Genomic DNA, 18,448 nt, shown 5'->3' with positions numbered 1-18,448 from the left:
AAAGAATTTTAAAATACACAGAAAAGGAAATAAGAATGGAGTAAAAATGGTATACTAGAAAAAAATCAATCATGAAAGGAGGCAGTAATGGAAAAATTGATACAGAAAAATAATACATAGCAAAATAGCAGAGTAAGTTCTTAGCAGTAATTACCTAAAATTAAATGAAGTAAACTATTCAATTAAAAGGCAGAGATCAGTAGAATGGATTTGAAAAAAAGATACAACTATATGTCTACAAAAGACTCACTTTAAGCTAAAGACATAAATAGGCTGAAAGTGAAAGGATGGAAAAAAGATGTTCCATGCAAATAGTAACCAAAAGAGAGCTGGAGTGGCTATACCACATTAGACAAAATAGATTTCAAGTAAAAAAATTGCTACAAAAGAACGAGTGCATTATATAGCAATAAAATGATCAATTCACCAAGAAGATATAGCAATCATAAACATATATGCAACTTACAATAGAGTCCTAATATATATGAAGCAAAACCTGACACAATAGAGACTTCAAAAATAGAGACTTCATTAGACACTTCTTTCAATAATGGATAGAACAACCAGCCAGAAGATCAACAGGAAATAGAGGACTTGAACCAACTAGACCTAACAGACATATACAGTACTTTTCATCCAACAACAAAAGAATGCACCTTCTTCCCAAGTGCATGTAGAACATTCTTCAGGACACACCACATGTTATGCAAAATCTCAATAAATTTAAAACGTTTTAAATCATACAAATGTTCTCTTCAACCAGAATGGAAGAAAGCTAGCTATAAATAACAGGGAAACACATGGAAAATTCACAATTGCATGGAAATCAAATAACACACTCCGATACAATAAATGGGTCAAAAAGTAGTCATAAAAGAAATTAGAAAACATTTTGGAACAAATAAAAACAAAAGCATAAGATTCCAGAACTTGTGGAATGCAATGAATACAGAACTCAGAGGCAAATTTATAGCTATAAAAACCTACATTAATAAAAAGAAATATCTTACATCAAAAATGTAACTTTATATCCTGAGGAATTGAAAGAACAGAAGCAATCAAAACCCAAAGCTGTCAGAAAGAAAAAAATAGTATAGATTAGATATAAGTGAATTCAAAATGAGCAAAAAAACAGAATTGCCTAAATCAAAAGTTAGTTCTTTGAGAAGACCAACAAAATTGACAAAACTTTAGCTACATTAAAGAAAAAAAATTCAAATTACTAAAATCACAAATTAAAGTGGAGGAATTACTACTGACCTTGTAGAAATAAAAACAATTATAAGAGAATATTATAGCAATTGTATGTTGAAAAATAAGATAACCTAGATGAAATGAACAAATTCCCAGAAGTGTACAATCTATCAAGACTGACTCAGGAAGAAATAGAAAATCTAGACAAACCTATAAGAAATTGAATGTGTAACGAAAACCTCCCGACAAAGAAAAATCCAGGACCAGATGGCTTTATTAGTGAATTCTACCAAGCGTTTAAATAACACTAATCCCTCTCAATGCTTTTAAAATAGAAGAGGATGGAACATTTCTATATGCCTTCCATGATGCCCGTATTACCCAGACATCAAAGCTATTCAAAGACAATTAAAGACCAATATTCTTTATGACTATAAATACAAAAACCTCCAAGAAAATACCAGCAACCCAAATCAAGGAGCATATTAAAAGGATTACACACTATGACAAAGTGAGATTTATATCAGGAATGTAAGAGTGGTTCAACACATAAAAATCAATCGATATAATCCACCATATTAATAGAATGAAGGTAAAATGTGACTTGATCATTTCAATTAACACAGAAAAGCATTTGACAAAATCCAACAACTATTCATGCTAGAAACGCTCAACAAACGAGGAGTAGAAGGAAACTTCGACATGATAAAGGCGCCTACGAACCTTACAGCTAACATCATACTCAGTGGTGAAAGACTGAACGCTCTCTAAGATCAAGAACAATAGTGATTTCTGCTTTCACTATTCTATTCAAAATAGCCAGAAAAATTAAGCAAGAAAAAGAAAAAAATGCATTCAAGTTGGAAAGGAAGAAGTCAAACTCTTTTCCAGATGAAATGATCTTATTAAAGAATAAAAATAAACAACAATAAAAATATATGAGCCAGTAAACTCAGCAAATTTGCAGGATACAAGATCAACATACAAAAATAAGTTGTATTTATAAACCCTAGCAATGAACAATTTAAAAAGGATTTAAAAAAAAACAATTTCATTTTCAATAGCATTCAAAAGAATAAAATATTGAGGAATAAATTTAACCAAAGAAATAAAAGATTTGTATATTGAAAACTACACAATTCTATGGAAAGAAATTAAAGTAGACCTAAATAAATGGAAAGACATTCTATTTTTATGAATTGGAAGACTTAATTTTGTTAAAATGGCAATGGTAAATCTTCACAACTTTGAATTTGGCAATGAATTTTTTAGATATAACATCAAAAGTAAAAGCAACAAAAGAAAACAGATAAATTGGACTTTGATAACATAGGTCTGCACATCAGAGACCACTATTAAGAAATGAAAAGACAAGTCACAGAATGGGAAACAACATTTGCAAATCATACCTGATAAGAATCTAGTTTCCAGAACATATAAAGAATTCTCAACAGCAAAAAGACAACCTGGTTAAAAATTGGGCAAAGGACTTGAATAAACATTTCTTCAGATGTACAAATGGCCAACAAGCCTATTATAATATACTCAACGCGATTAGTCATTAGGGAATTAAAACCACAATGAGATGCAACTTCGCACTCACTAAAATGGTTAGAATAAAAGTTGGATTAAAAACAAGTGTTGGCAAAGATGGGAAATTGGAACCCTAGTACATTTCTGGTGGGAATGTAAAATGGTGCAGGTGCTTGTGGAAAACAGGTTGGAAGTTCTTCCAAATTAATTACCATATGACCTGGCACCCCAGGCCTAAGTACATACTGAAAAGAACTGAAAATAGGTGTTCATATAAAACTTTGTACACGAATATTCATAGCTGTACTATCCATAGGAGAGAAAATATGGAACAGTGAAAGATAAATGGAAACAATTCATATCTATCAGTTGATGAATGAATAAAAAAATGTGGTGTATCCATACAATGCAGCCATAAAATGGAGTGAAATACCAACACCTTCTACAACATAGATAAACCTTGAAAACATGCTCAGGGAAAGCAGGCAGTCACAAAAGGTCACATAATGTATGACTCCATTTATATGAAATGAGTAGAATATTGTAGTTCATAGAGATAGAAAGCAGATTTGTGGTTGCTAAGAGTTGAGGGAAATCAGGGGTGACTGCTTAAAAAGCACAAGTTCTCTTTTTGAGGTGATAAAAATTTTGGAATACTTTTTAGAATGTTAACCTAAAATTAAAAGGCCTCTCAAACAGTTGAGATAAAAAAGAATAGCTATTTGGGAATCATTGATTCAGGCATAAACCCAAGTAGTGCTCGCACTAGGAGAGAAAGGCAAGGAGTATTTATGAGAAAAGGGAGGGGAACAATTACATCAATAGAAGAAATGCATTTCTATTGGTACAGTTAGTTAAGCTACTATGGTGACACTAATTTTAAACAATGTTTTTAATTTTCAATCTGTAGCCATCGGTCCAGTAGTCATAATATCTGCTTTCTTATTGTCTTTGCAAACAGTCCTTTGGGACACAGTGATGCTTTAGGCCCAGGACTGTGTCCAACATTTTGAGTCAGGAAACAAACAAGATCGGGTCTGTCCTTTAAGGAGCTTACAAAGGATTTGAATTTTAAAAAGAAAAAGCTTAAATCCATATTATAATGGGCTATTTAGAGGAATGGGGGAGGCTGCTTTTCAAGGTAGCCTGCTACAAAAGATAAAATGCTTGGGTTCCTACTGACTTTAAAAACTGCCAACGTTCCATTCTCTAAACCCACCTCAGTTCAGAGCTCCGTGGGTTCTAGACCTCTGGGATGTCCCTGGTGACTTCCGCGACGGGTTGAACGCCAGTCAGCGTGGAGGCCCGGCGGGAGGCGAATTTGCGGCAAAGTTGGCCTCGCGGTTTGTTGGCTTTTATGACTGCCAGGCGGGAAACACTACAAACCCGCTTGCTCGTCGCCCGCTTGACAGAGCCAGGGCCAAGTCCGCCTGGCGGGCGCCGGGGCCTGCCGACCTTCCCAGCGATCCGCTGTCGATTGGTAGTGCCTGTACGGCGCGCGCGGAGCTCGATTGGCGCTGCCTGCGGGGGAGGAGCCGCCGCCGCCGCCGGCTTGGTTTGTGAGGAAGGGCCTAGGCCCAGGCCTGCTGTGCTGGGCTCACTGAGCGCCGGAGCTCGCGTCCTGCTGTCACCTCTACCCCAGCTTCGCCCACAGCCCGTCCCAAACGGGCTGGGCGCAGGGGAGACCTGCCGGAGCCATGGAGGACGAGGTGGTCCGTATTGCCAAGAAGATGGACAAGATGGTGCAGAAGAAGAACGCGGTGAGCGCGGCGGGTGGCGCGGACCCCGAGGGAGCCAGGGCACCGGGCGGGGATCGCGGGGACTGGACGCAGTGGGCCCGGGCTGGGTTCGAGGGGGCTCCTGGCCCGCCTACGCCAGCTCTCCTTGCTCGGGAAGCCGGCGGGGACACAGCCCGCGTCTTGGGGAGGGCGTCCTAGGGGAGGCGGTGCGGTCTGGCGGCCGCAGGCGTTGGGAATCGGTTCTTGGTACTTGGAAGTTCCTTTCTGGTACCGCCTGATAAACCTAATCAAGGCGGCTGTCCTTCTGTAGTAAGCTTTCGTGTTAGTAAATCCTCGCTAATTTAGTTTAAGAATTGAAGAGTGTAGAAAGCCTTCGCTGTTTCAGAGCATTCATTCTCTTTTCCGAGATCGTTGGCCGACACCTATAAATAACATAAAATAGAGGTTCGTGATCTGCTTTAGACATCAAGCTAAACTGTAAACTGTAAAATCCCTGGATCTTAGTTTTGAAGAAGTCTAAACATTCACTTGATTACCTAAACTACTTACGTGTATGTTTAGCAATTAAAAAGTCCAAATATACCAGTGTACTTGGCAAGTTGCTAAACGTTTTTTAAAAAGTATCTCTTGTTAGATGGTAGTGTGCAAAAGAGCTACGACTAAAATACACAATGTATTTTATGACTAACTGGGGTGTGTTGGTTGATGAATTTGGACAAATGTCATTGCTGGCTACTTTCTAAGTGGTTTGCAGTTAATAGTGGAGGCATTATCTTGTTATTGATAATGTGTTTATGTGAACATGTTCTCTTGTGGTTTGTTTGAGGTCTTTCAATTTCTACATTTTTGTCTACCTATGTGTGCCACTTTCAGTCCCTTGGTTCAGAGTCCTCTGTTTTCTGCTAAACTTCCACAGTTGTCTTTAACTGAATTCGTTCCACCATGCTCAGCACATTTTCAGTATCCATGTACCTGAAATAACTTATTCTCAGCTATGAAATGAATTCCATGACAAACTAATGTGAAGGAAAAAAGGGATGCCCTGATTTGTACAGCTCTTTGGAGTTACAAAGTATCTGTGCATTTTTTTTTTTTTTTGAGACAACAGCTGCGGCATATCTATTTTACAGAATAAGAAACTGAGTCAGAGAGATTAAGTAGTTCATCTATTTAAATTAAGTACTGTGCAATTTGAATTAAGCCAGGACCCAAACTTTCTACTGGACAGCACACCAGAGCAGGAATAGTGTTTAACACTGAATTCTTAAGACTGCATAGAGTCTGTTCCTCTTTTCTTTTAACAGGTGCATTGCCCAATGTTTAATTTCATACCCTGTTAATCTATATTTGCAATTTTGGCCCTTTAAAGTATTTCCTGTTTGTTTTCTGTTCCAGATGTTACTTATGCCATTTATTTTTTTCTATTGATAGAGCCCTTTTATTCCCCACTGCAACTGATAAATTCTGGTTATTTTGTGAGTTCTGGTTATTCCGTAGGCTGAACATTTTTGTTATTTTGTTTAAACTGGAAAGTTTTTTCTTTGCCTGGAGATTCTCAGACTTCCCCAGTAGAAACTCCCAGGAAAAAAGACTGTTGGGTATTTTTTTTTTCTCTGACTCAGGCTATAATGTATATCTTTAAATCATTTAATTCATTAAGTGTTTGTTTTTGTTTGTTTCCTTGAAGACCAGTTTGCATTTATCTGCAGTTCTCAAATTATAAATGCATTTTCAGATTTTTAGTATGAGTGTGGGGGAAAATGAGGATAAACTCTACAGATAATCCTTAAATCTCATTTTCTCAAATTTCATTTTTCTAGTAGTTCAGAACTTCACAAGTATGAAAATTTGCCTCCAGAAAAACAAAAATAAAAACACATGTTCAACCTACAAATAACTTTTAAAGTATTCAGTAATTGAATAGAAGACGTTCTGGAGATTGTTGGATTATGGTAGATTAGTTTCTCTTAATTTGTGGTTTCCATATTTTCTCAGAGCTATTTTAATATTATTTTTATACTATTAAAAAATAAACTGCTTGAAAAGTAGTAATTGTCCTCTGAATTGACAAGTTTAAGTGCTGCACTGGATATTGTTTTAATAAAACCTCAGGTGTCACATTTAAGTAATTAAAAAAAAAAACAGCTACCATCTTTTAAATTATTCTGTGCCAGGCATTCTGAGTACTTACCTACCTTATCTCATTTATTCCTGACAGTTTTGCAAGGTAAGTATCCCCATTCTAAAAATTAGGAAAGGAAGTATTTAGAAAGTGAATTGTCCTAAGCCAAATAAGTAGATAGTAGCAAATGAAGTTGTGAATTTAAATCTTTTTTCTCCAAAGCCAGTAGTACTCTCTGTTAAGCTTCAGTGCCTCTACAGAAGACCCTTGCATCTGTTTTTGAACCTTGCATGGTATCAACAAAAGGTCTCTGCCACCAATCTAGTGCTAACAGGAGTCCCCAGTTTGGGGTGCATTGAAGGGAGAAACCTTATTCAGGTGAAGCAGCTCAAGTGAAACAGGTTGCAAGCCTGGAAAAGGCTGTCTTGGGTAGAAACCAGAAATGTACTCCACTGAGACAAACGAGAAGCTATCTTATATAGAGAAAAGTGTTCATCCCAGGGTCCTGATTGGCCTAATTGCATGCAAATAAGGACTCCATAGTCACACAGTTTGATTGGTTCACATTGCAGTATTCTGATTGGTAATTATAGAGCAGCTCTGATTGGTTGGTAAAGATGCAAATAAGGATATAGTTGTCTATCTCTGATTGGATGGAGAAGGTCTCAGTCCCATTGGTTGAAATACAATACCAGGAGCTTCTTAGACAGCAGAACACAATATAGAAGGATTTGGTGGGTGAATCTGCTGCTTTTTGCTGGGATGTAGTGTAGGGGAGAGGCCTTTTAAACAATGGCTGTTAGACTCCAATTATGAAATTGGGCCCCATTAGCCATAAGGATTCCTTCTCATGGTTGACAGTGGGTACAATTAAATGAATATAAGACCTTGGGGGCAGACAGATTTCCCAATCAATATCCTGACCTAGTACTACCCAGAACGTTGCCCCATGGGTATACTTGATCTTAAACAGTATTAGCAGTTTTATAGGCATCCACTCCAAGGCCTTGATGAACCACATAAGTTAGTGTCAAAGATTCCAGTAATAGCTGTTTTTGCTTAGCCTTTTTTCTTGTCATTTTGACTTGATGCCAATAAGCAAGTCTAATTCCTAATCTGTGTTCAAATTCCGGCACTTCTGAACTTTGGCTGTGGGCTCTTAGGCAAGTTCGTTAACATCTCTAAATTGTTTTTCTTGATAGTAAGTTGGAGATAATTTAGTGAATACAAAATTCTTTCCCGTGGCTAGAATATAGTTAATGGCTAAAAAACCTGAATTGTCTGTGTAGAGAATTTATGATACTAGACTGTAGAAGGAAGAGTGAGGTAAGAACTTAAAATTTTCAAGTTCATGGAGAGATTTTGTTAGTTTTGTTGGGGTTTGTTTATTTTGTTCATTGAAGGCTCAGGGCTAGGTGGAATTAAATTACAGGGAGAGAATTTGAAATTAAATGTTGGAATTTCCTAGGAGCTAGGATTCCTGAAATGTATACATTTCTAAGTCTTCTCTTACTTGGATTGAGAGGAAAAAAAAAACACCTTTGTTTTCCATATAAGAGATTGATTAGCATAAATCAAAATTTAGAATGATTACACAATTTTTTGTAACAGCTTTATTGAGATAAAAAAATTCACCCTTTTAAAGTATACAATTCAATGGATTTTAGTATATACACAGATTTGTGCCACTATCACCACCACCTAATTTTAGAACATTTTTGTCACTCCAAAAAGAAATCCATAAAGTAACCCATTAGGTAGTCACCATATCTCCCTCTTCCTCTTAACCACTAATCTACTTTCTATTTCAATGGTTGCCTATTCTGGACATTTCATATAAATAGAATCATACAGTATGTATTTGTATAAGTGGTATCATATAACATGTGGTCTGTGACTGGCTTCTTTCACTTAGTGTTTTCATTAACATAGCGAGTTTCAGTACTTTATTCCTTTGTATTGTTGAATAGTACTCCGCTGTACCGGTAGATATACCACATTTTGGGCTGTTTCCACTTTTTGGCTATTATGAATAATGCCGCTAAGAATATTCTTACGCAAGTCTTTGTGTGGACATACGTTTTCATTTCTGTTGGATATATACCTAGGAGTAGAAATGTTGGGTCATATGATAACTGTTTAATCTCTTGGGGAACTGCCAGACTATTTTCCAAAGTTGCTGCACCAGTTTACGTTCTCACCAGCAATGTATGAGGGTTCTAGTTTTACCACATCTTCAACACAGGTTATCTCTCGATTATAAACATTGTAGTGGTTGTAAAGTGTATCTCACTATGGTTTTGATTTGATTTCTCTGATAACTAATGCTGTTGAATATTTTTCATTGCTTGCTGTCTATTTGTATATCTTTGGAGAAATGTCTGTTCAAATCCTTTACCTAATTAAGTGTTTGTGTTATCAAGTTGTAAGAATTCTGTATATTCTGAATACTCGACCCTTATCAGAGATGAGATTTGCGTGTATTGTCTCCCATATTTTGAGTTGTCTTTTCACTCTCTTCACAGTACCTTTTAAAGTACAAAAGCTTTTAATTTTGATGAAGTTAAATTTATATATTTTTTCTTCTTTTGCTTGTACTATTGATGTGGAATAACTACAAATTTGTGATCATGTAGTAAAAGTATAATATGTTTTAGGCACTCTGTTTTAATACTTCATATGTGTTATATTACCTCATATGACTATTTTTACTACTTTAGGTCAGTATATTGTGCTCACCTACGTAAAAAGAAACTGAAGCCTTAAAAGAAAATGGCAGCACATGGATTTTAATCTAGATCTCATATATATAGCCCATCTCCTTAACTGTATATTGTATATTACTCCCTCCTTCTTACATCTCCTTGAGGAGAAGGAAGTTGGTATCCTATATAGTCTTGTATATACCGGGTACTCAGTACATGTTTGAATACCATATTCTGTAAAGTACTTATTTCCATTGACAAGAGTACCGAAGATGTAATAATGTAGTGCGAGAGCTGTTGTTTATTTTTCAGCCAGTACTGTGAACTAAATTTGACTCTGGAAGTCAAGGTAGACTCTTTCTTTCTCTTGCATCATTATCTCTAGGAGATGCTGCAATCTAATAGACTTGACCTTTAGAGGCAGGCGATGATTGAGCAAACCTATACTATAGTTTCTTGTTTGGTAATGCTATTCATCTGAGTTCACAGAGCAGAATTGCCACCTGTGGACCTATGGACTAGAAAGAGCAGTTGTGTAAGGGTTAGGAATGGTAGTTCTTGTCTTTTTATAGTACTCATTGGTATGACCTTGGGCAAGTCACTTTTCTAAGTTTCTTTCTTCCTATAATTGAAGGTTTGAAGAAGATGCTCAAAGATTTCTGTTGTTTTAAAATTCCCTGAAGTCAAAAAGGATTTATGTCTTGCTTACTGCTGTATCCTTAGTACAGAGCAGATCTTGGGCAGAAGAGTGTAATTTGATAGACCTGCGTAGATCTAGCCTTTTCTAGTTAGTAATCATGTGACCTTGTTCCAGTCTACGTTATCTGAGCTTCAATTTTCTCATCTGTAAAATGGGGATAATAAAATTACTTACTTATGTAGGGTATATTGTGAAGATGAAATAATATATGTAAAGTATTTAACACGATGCTTAGCACATTCAAAGAAGTTTTTGTCACAATTAATATACAATTTTTTTGCCTTTTTTTCTTGTTCTGATCATCATAATTTATTTCTTAAAGAACCTTGATTGAAGTATTCACTTTATTTGGTTAGAACACAATGTAATTATGATAAAGATCATAGTTTTATCCCATGAGTATTATTTAGCTTTTCCTTCCTTCCATAGCCTGTATCTCTAACTCAATCATCACCAAAGAGATCTGAGTAAAAAGAGAGAGCATGATGAAATTAATGCAAATCTATTGCTTCTATTTGGAAAACAACTTAAATTTTGTATGTGACGGCATTATGTAAGTCTAAGAAGGGAGACCCTGCTTTTAAAGGGACTTCTAGAAGTGTGAGTTTTTAAATCTTCCTTTCTAATTGATCCTAGGTCAGAAATAGATCAGAAAATGCATATTGAGACATGAGTAGAATAAAAAAGTCCATGGTAGATGTAGAAGATTGCTCCATATTTGAGAATTCCAATTTTTTCAGATTTTATAAAGCTAATTTGATATATACGTTTTATATTGCATAATATCTTCATCTAGGTCTGGGCAGTTTTCAGTGATCATATACTAATATTTCTGTAGTGAAATGCTATTTAAGTGGAATAAATAGAACGTAAAGAGCTTTTCATTTGTTGAAATTATGCGTTGCTGTCAAAATGAGTTTATAGACAACCTATGAGAAATCTTTTGGTTTTCAAAGGTTTTTGGTTTGGGGACTTGCGGCAGCTGTCCTCAACCTTCTTGGCACCAGAGACCAGTGCTTCTATAAGAATCTAATGCCTGATGATCTGAAGTGGAGCCAAGGCGGTGATGCTAGCTCTGGGGAGCAGCTGCAAATACAGATGAAGCTTCGCTTGTTCACCTACTGCTTACTATCTGCCGTGCGGCCCGGTTGCTAACAGGTCACGAACCAGTACCTGTCTGCAGCCCTGGGGTTGGGGACCCCTTCAATAAGGGATTGAAGACCTCATTTGCTCACAAAAATGTCATGCATGTAGAAATGCTTGATAAATGGTAAATTTAGAGTCAGTATTAGCTTTCTCCTCTAACAACTGTTATATTTCACTTTTTTCAGTTGCCTCTAAATAAAAAGAATATAGAATTTTAAGATCAGAAGTGAATCATTAAAATACTTTATAATAACCAGTTTGATAGTTTCTATTGAACTTAAGTTTTTATTTATGAGGTAACGGGTTAAATTAAAATGATGTTATCTGTTTGTTGCTAGAAGAAAAGTTAATACTTTGTTATTCTCCATGCCCACGTCTAATGTCTGTCACCTTTAAATGGAAAAATTATGGGACTGGAAGCCTTAATGTAATTTTATATTTAAGAAATATGATACCATGAGATTTCATGCTTGTTTCTTCCTGTGGGGTGCATAATGAAGGATATGCTCTGTATTATTGATCTTTAGGGTATGTAGTTTTCATATTTTAACATTTCAGAAAGTAGAATTAATTACATATATGTTGGCCAGGTGGCTGCTGCGATGTACTTTCATAGGCAAAACATCAAAGCCAGCATCAACATTTGCAGAATGGGTGTTAGCGCTTGCAAGAAAATCTGAGAGATATTAGTGAAGTACACTTTGAACCTCTGAGGAACCAAATGGTTGAAAAGCAGTGGGGGTGAAAACAGCTAGCTCTACACACTGCAAAGGCAGCTAAGAACTAATAGTTTTTAGCTCTTTTATGGATTCTTTTAGGAAATGGTACATTACTAGTGTTTCTGATCAAACTTTTTGTGGGATAAAAACATGTTATTAAATCTGAGTCCAAAAGTGATTCATAAGCCTTGTACTCTGAATATGAAGTACTTTTAGAAACACCCAAGCCAATTTGTTTTGTTTATGTTTTTCTCTTTATATATGTGAAAGGTAATATATGATAAAACTTCCAAGTCTAAAAGAATTCTTTCAATAAACAAAAGTTAAAAGTAGTAAAAAAACACCATGATAGTTTAATAGTTTTTTTTTAGTAGTATATAGAATATTGATGTGTCTATAAGTAGTAAATTAAGTGGATATTAGACTAAATAAAATGTGATTAAGTGAATGTATTTGATTAAATCTATCAAATTGAAATATTCAGCCACGAGCTGTAGGTGGTGCTGTTGCTTCTCATTTAATTCCATTCTTCTTTTAACTTTAGGTGCTTTATGTAATTTTTCCATAAGTCTTATTTTGTTCTAGCTTCATCATCTGTATGGGAGCCTTTGATTCTAGATGGGGACAGGCAATGAACAGGCCTATAAGCTTAACATAAATCTTAATTCCAAATTTTCTTTCAGAATTTGCTTTTTATTACTTTGCAAGAACCAGATAGACGGTAGTTCTTGTGACAGGCCAGTGAGATACAGAGAGACCTCATGAGAATTCTAGTAAAGAGATATCCTTTCCCACTCTCCCTGTGTGTGAGCGAATGCTAGAGGTGCCGAGCATCTTCTAACCCCAATTCCCACTTTATCAGACAGGTGCTCTCCATGGAAGTTTGGGGTATATTATTATAGTACCACAGTAAAGAATGCGTTTTACATTTGTGCTTGGAACACATATAAACAAACACTATCGAAAATGAACTTTTACAAAACAGTATTTAACAAGTGCCGGTTATAACCCATGAGATGGATTTTATGATCCTCTAGTAAATTGCAACCTCTATTGGAAGATATCTATTTGTCTATGTCTCTGTCTTTCTCTCTCTTTCTGTCATATATATATGTGTGTATGTACACATGTGTGTGTGTATATGTACCATTCTCACTTGTATAAGTGCCCCATAGTGAGTTGTGGATAGGAGAATATAAAGTTAAATCTCTTGTTCTTGTTTTACTATCTGGGAAATTCAGTATGAAATTATTTTACTTTATAGGCTGGAGCACTGGATTTGCTGAAGGAGCTTAAGAATATTCCCATGACCCTGGAATTATTACAGGTATGTGCTAATATGTCATAATTTTTGAATAGGTCATTATCATAAAGTACTGAAATATCTTCAATACCAATATGTTTTTGGTACTATCTCGTTATATTTTAAGCCATTATTAACTTCTGTTTTTTAAGATAGTAACATAAATCAATAGTCTAATGTTACCATTATAGAAAAATGTTGTCTTCCTCAAGGAGAATAAAACCCAAATCTCTAAGGTTGGCAGTAGAAGTGAAATCTCACTGTGAAAGGAGAATGGATTCTTGGCCCTGATTTGATCTCCCAAGATTTCAGTTTCTTGGTCTGTCATCGATAGCTTCTGCCAGCATGAAGCTAGCTGGCTTCAGGGGTGAGGATGGCAAGGTGTTTCTCTCTCTGCATTTTGCACTGGCCAGCTGTGTACACAATCAGATGTCTAGTAGACATTACTGAAGTCTTATTTTAATGTTCTGTCAAGACTAAAACATAAAAATAAAATTTTAACAGAGCCAACATTTTAAAAAGGAAAGTAAATAGTAACTTGGATCTGACTATTTTCTACCTCACATTTCTTATTGTTCATGAGTGTCTCCTTTGATATTTCTATTTTGTTAAGTCAAAATTTAGGGAAGAGTGATGGTGGTATGTGAACATGGTTGGGAAAATATTATATATTTATTTTTACTAATGTCTAAGTGAAACTGAAGAAATGTTTCTAAGTGAAACATTTCTTTTAATTATGAAGACTATAAACCGCAGTTGTATTGGTGGTATGTATGACTATAACAGAAAGAAATCACAGATATTTTAACTTCATATTATAGTTGTAGTTATATTGACATCTGTTTTTGCTCATTATTATGGTAACTGTTACATCTTAATGCTAGATCATATTTAATGTTTTAAATTAAGGAGCACATCTATTAGGTATCACATTTAGGAAAAGACTTTGTAACTGTATATTATGTAATTGGTGTTCTATGTATGTAATTCTATTGTAAAAGCATTCTGAGAAGGTGTCCATACTTTAGATTGCCAGAAGGATTGATGGTGCAAAAAAGGTTAAGAACTTCTCTAAATGTAGACCCGAGAAAGAAAAAAGAAACAAATCATTAAGTCCTGTTTTCTCAGTTCAGATATCCTGTCCAAAGATCATCAACTTCTCTGGCAAATCAACTTTGGGAATAACCTTACCTTTGAGACAGTACCTTACCACTTAGGTGTGGCCTTCTCCTAACAAGCGTACGTGGGGATAACCACATCGGAAACAACATGATACCAGTATTTAAGACAAATGTGTAGCATTACAGAGGGCATGGAGGTTGGGTAGGGCTATCATTTATAACACATCTTTGATAGTTCTCATATGCTTCATTCCTGGAAAGTCTATGTAGTCCTTTAACAAACATTCACATTTTTATTAGGGTTAGGAACTCTTTTCAGGTGATGAATAGGTTTGGCTTTTCCCCTTCATTGAGCTTAAAGTCTCATGGAGGATAACTGACATGTGAACAAACAGAAAGGTATTGTAGATGTCTGTATAGGATTCAGTTGTCAGGTAGAGCAGGTAGAACCACTAAGAAGTTTACTTCTTAATCTGATGACTTAATCTGGGAGGCTCAGAAAATCCTTCACATAGGTGATAAAGTGGAAACTGAGTCCCAAAATATGAATAGGTTCTCCTATTCAGCAGAGAAAACAGTATATAGAAGTCGTGTGGCATATTAAGTTAATATTAAGTAAAGACAAATCAGATACAGGGTTGAATTCATAGGCAGCTTGGCATACAGGACTGCATATGCCGTCCTGAGAGCAGTCTTGCCGAAAGGCTATGGTGCAGGGGAGTGCATGACTATATTTGCACGGTGGAGGAAACCGGAGGCTGGAAACAGGAAAGCTTGTTGACTAATTATGCAGTTACTCAGGGGAACAGTGATGAGGTTTTGAACTAAGGTAGTAGCAATAGAAATGGAGAGGAGTGCTTGTTAATGATAGACAAACTACAAGAATTAGTAGCTGACCAGATCAGGGTGAACGAGAAGGACGTTTTTGCTATGGTGACTGGGTAGATGGTGACTGAAGTTTTTGCTATGGTGACTGGGTAGATGGTGCCATTTAACAATATAGAAAAATTCAAGAAAGGTTATGTGGTGGGGTTGGAATGAGAAGGAAATAAAGATGAGAGGTTGAAGAGATAAAGGATAAGTTTGGATCCATTGAGTTTTGCGATGCTTGTGGAACAAATAGTTGTAGATGTCTGTTAGGTAGTTGTGTGCATATATCTTCTAGAGCAGTATAGAACTTTCTGCAATGATGGAAATGTTTTTTTATCTGTGTTGTCTAATATAGCTGCTAACCACATGAGACTACTGAACACTGAAATGTGACTGAAGAACTGAATTTTAAATTATTTAATTTTAATGAATTTTAACTTAAACTGGAATTTGATTTAAAAGCAATATGTGTAAAAAGCTCTAGAATGTAGGAGAAAGGACATGTTTAGGAAATATTTAGGAGATAATAGCATAGGGGTGGATAGAACCTCCAGGAGGACAGGTAAACATCTGTTAGGATGTAAAAGACTGGTTAAATTAAATGAGAACTGAAGAGTCCATTGAAGTTTACAATTAGATAATAGAAACTTTTAGCAGTGATAGAATAGAAGGCTAATTGGTATGGGTTGAAGGTAAGGATGTAAACAGGAAGGCAAATAATATAATAGATTGGGATAGTTTTATAAGTTTTTATGTATAGTGGAATCATTCATTCAGTAATTATTAAGTCCTTGCTGTGTGCTAGGTATTATTCTTCATGCTGAATGTAGTGGACAAGACAAAGTCACTGCTCTCATGGAACTTAGTGAAAGGATAGTAAACATATCTGTATATAGCTTTCTTTAACAGCTTTATTGAGATATAATTTGCATATCATATAATTAATTCATTTAAAGTATGCAATTCATTAGTTTTTAGTATATTCAGAGAATTCTGCTACTATCACCACAGTCAATTATAGAACATTTTCATCACCTCAAAAAGAAACCCCATATCTTTTAGCAGTCATCCCCATTTCTCCCAAATTGCCTCCTCCTCTCTGCCCAAGGCAACCACTAGTCAGTTCTGCTTTTTGTCTCTACAGATTTGCCTATTCTGGAGATTTCATATCAGTGAAATTGTGCAATACGTGACCTTTTGTGTCTGCCTTCTTTTCCTTAGTATAATTTTTCAGTTTTCGTCCATGTCGAAGCATGTATCAATACTTCATTTCTTTTTATGGCTGAGTAGTAAATATTCCATTGTATGGATTTACCACATACCACATTTTCTTTACCCGTCAGTTGGTGGACATTTGGGTTGTTTCCACATTTACGGCTATTGTGACTCACACCGCTGTGCACATTCATGTACAAGTTTGTGTGTGAACATGTTTTTGTTTCTCTTGGGTAGCTACCTAAAAGAGTTGAAATGCTTAGTCATATGGAAACTTTATGTTGAACATTTTGAGGATCTGTCAGTCTGTCAAACTGTTTTCCCCAGTGGCTGTACCATTTTACATTCCCAACAGCAAGTAAATGAGGATTCCAGTTTTTCCACATTCTTGTCAACACTTGTCATTATCTGTCTTTGATTATAGCCATCCTAGTGGTTGTGAAGTAATACCATTGTCGCGTTGATTTCCATTTCTCTACTGACTGATAATATTGAATGTCTTTTCTTGTGCTTGTTGACCATTTCTTTAGAGAAAAGTCTGTTCAGGTCTATTGCCTATTTTTTAGGTTGGATAATTTGTCTTTTTATTATTCAGCTGTAGTAGTTCTTTATATATTCTAGGTATGAGTCCCTTATCAGACAGAAGGTTTACAAAAATCTCCCATTCAGTGAATTCTCTCTACTTTTCTTAGTGGTGTTCTTTGAAGCACAAAACTTTAAACTTTTGGTGTAGTCTTATTTACTGTTTTCTTTGGTTGCTTGTGCTTTAGGTGTCATATCTAAGAAACCATCGCAAGAGTCATATACTTAGATCCGTGGTTCATTTTGAGTTAATTTTTATGAGTGGTATAAAGAAGAGGTCCAACTTTGTTCTTTTATATATGGGTATCTAGTTCTACCTTTCAATATTCATTTGTCCAATCAATTGTTTTGATATCCTTGTTGAAAATCAGTGATGAAAATTTAGGGGTTCATTTCTGGATTCTTAAATCTATTCCATTAATCTACATGTTTCTCCTTATGTAGGACCACATTGTCTTGATTACTGTAGCTTTGTATTTAGTTTTGAAATTGGGAATTGTGAGTCCTCCAGCTTTGTTCTTCTTTTTTGAGAACACTTCGGCTATTTTGGATCCCTTGCATTTCCATATAAACTTTAGGTTAAGCTTCTCAATTTCTGTACAAAAGGTAGCAGGTATTCTGATAGGACTTGCATTGAATATGTGTGTAGGTCGATTTGAGTACTTTTGCAGCCTTAACATTTAAGTCTCCGATCTGTTAATACGGGATGCCTTTCCATTAATTTCTTTCGATAATGACTTAAGATTTTGTGGCTCTCTTCAAATCATCTTGGCAAAAACTCATGATTTTTTTCCTAGAGCATAGCAATCTGCTTAGTTTCTCTGTGATATTGATAATGTCTATTGATTTCACTACTCATTCCTTTCTGCTTTACCACCAATGTGCAACTGACTCACTAAGTCTGCTTAATGCATTCTCTGTCTTTCCAAGGTAATGTCTTTCTATTTGTATACCTGGTGTTCTATAGAAGCCAGATGGCCAGCCATGGGCAAAGGCATGCATACATTTTCTCTGTATAGAATTTCTTGATGTGTAGTTTATCTCTAAAACTTTTATTAGTCTTGCAATCAAGAAACCTGTTTAACTCTACAATTTCTCATGTTACTTGAGCACAAAACAGTTCTTTATGGCTCACCTATTACATCCTGTAAATCATAATCTGCCATTTTTAGGAAAAATCCAGTCTAGGGAATTCTTAAGAGGCAAATCTAGAGATGGTTATCCAAGTAAAATAGCTTCACAATCCTTTCTTCTGTCTACTTTCTTCTAGTTTTCCTGAAATACTCCCTAAACAACACCTACCTCAAATTTTTCACCTACTTCGGCAGCATTATTTCTTATTCTTTACTGGACAATTTCTTCCTTGGATGAGCATGTTTTTTACATATGCTGCCTGTATTCTCCATATCTGCCTATATTCTCCATATTGGTTTTCTTAGTAAGCAGGAAGTCGTTGACTCTTTAGTGATCAAAATATCCTGTGATTATTTATTTATTTA

General features: G+C 35.6%; 1 protein-coding gene across 1 annotated transcript in view; it reads left to right on the top strand.

Moving 5' to 3' along the window:
- Positions 1 to 4,262: 4,262 nt before the first annotated feature.
- TCEA1 (transcription elongation factor A1) overlaps positions 4,263 to 18,448 on the top strand; it is a 35,492-nt gene continuing 21,306 nt past the window's right edge. Inside the window, exons 1-2 of the mRNA XM_011359159.2 lie at positions 4,263 to 4,487; positions 13,123 to 13,185. Coding sequence (XP_011357461.1) covers positions 4,425 to 4,487; positions 13,123 to 13,185 — 126 coding nt within the window. The 5' untranslated portion in view covers positions 4,263 to 4,424. The remainder of the gene's footprint in view (positions 4,488 to 13,122; positions 13,186 to 18,448) is intronic.

Source organism: Pteropus vampyrus, unplaced genomic scaffold (genome assembly GCF_000151845.1).
Source record: "Pteropus vampyrus isolate Shadow unplaced genomic scaffold, Pvam_2.0 Scaffold45, whole genome shotgun sequence".
Classification (NCBI taxonomy): domain Eukaryota; kingdom Metazoa; phylum Chordata; class Mammalia; order Chiroptera; family Pteropodidae; genus Pteropus; species Pteropus vampyrus.
Note: the sequence above shows the minus strand (reverse complement) of the source record. Positions and strands in the feature narration are given on the sequence as shown.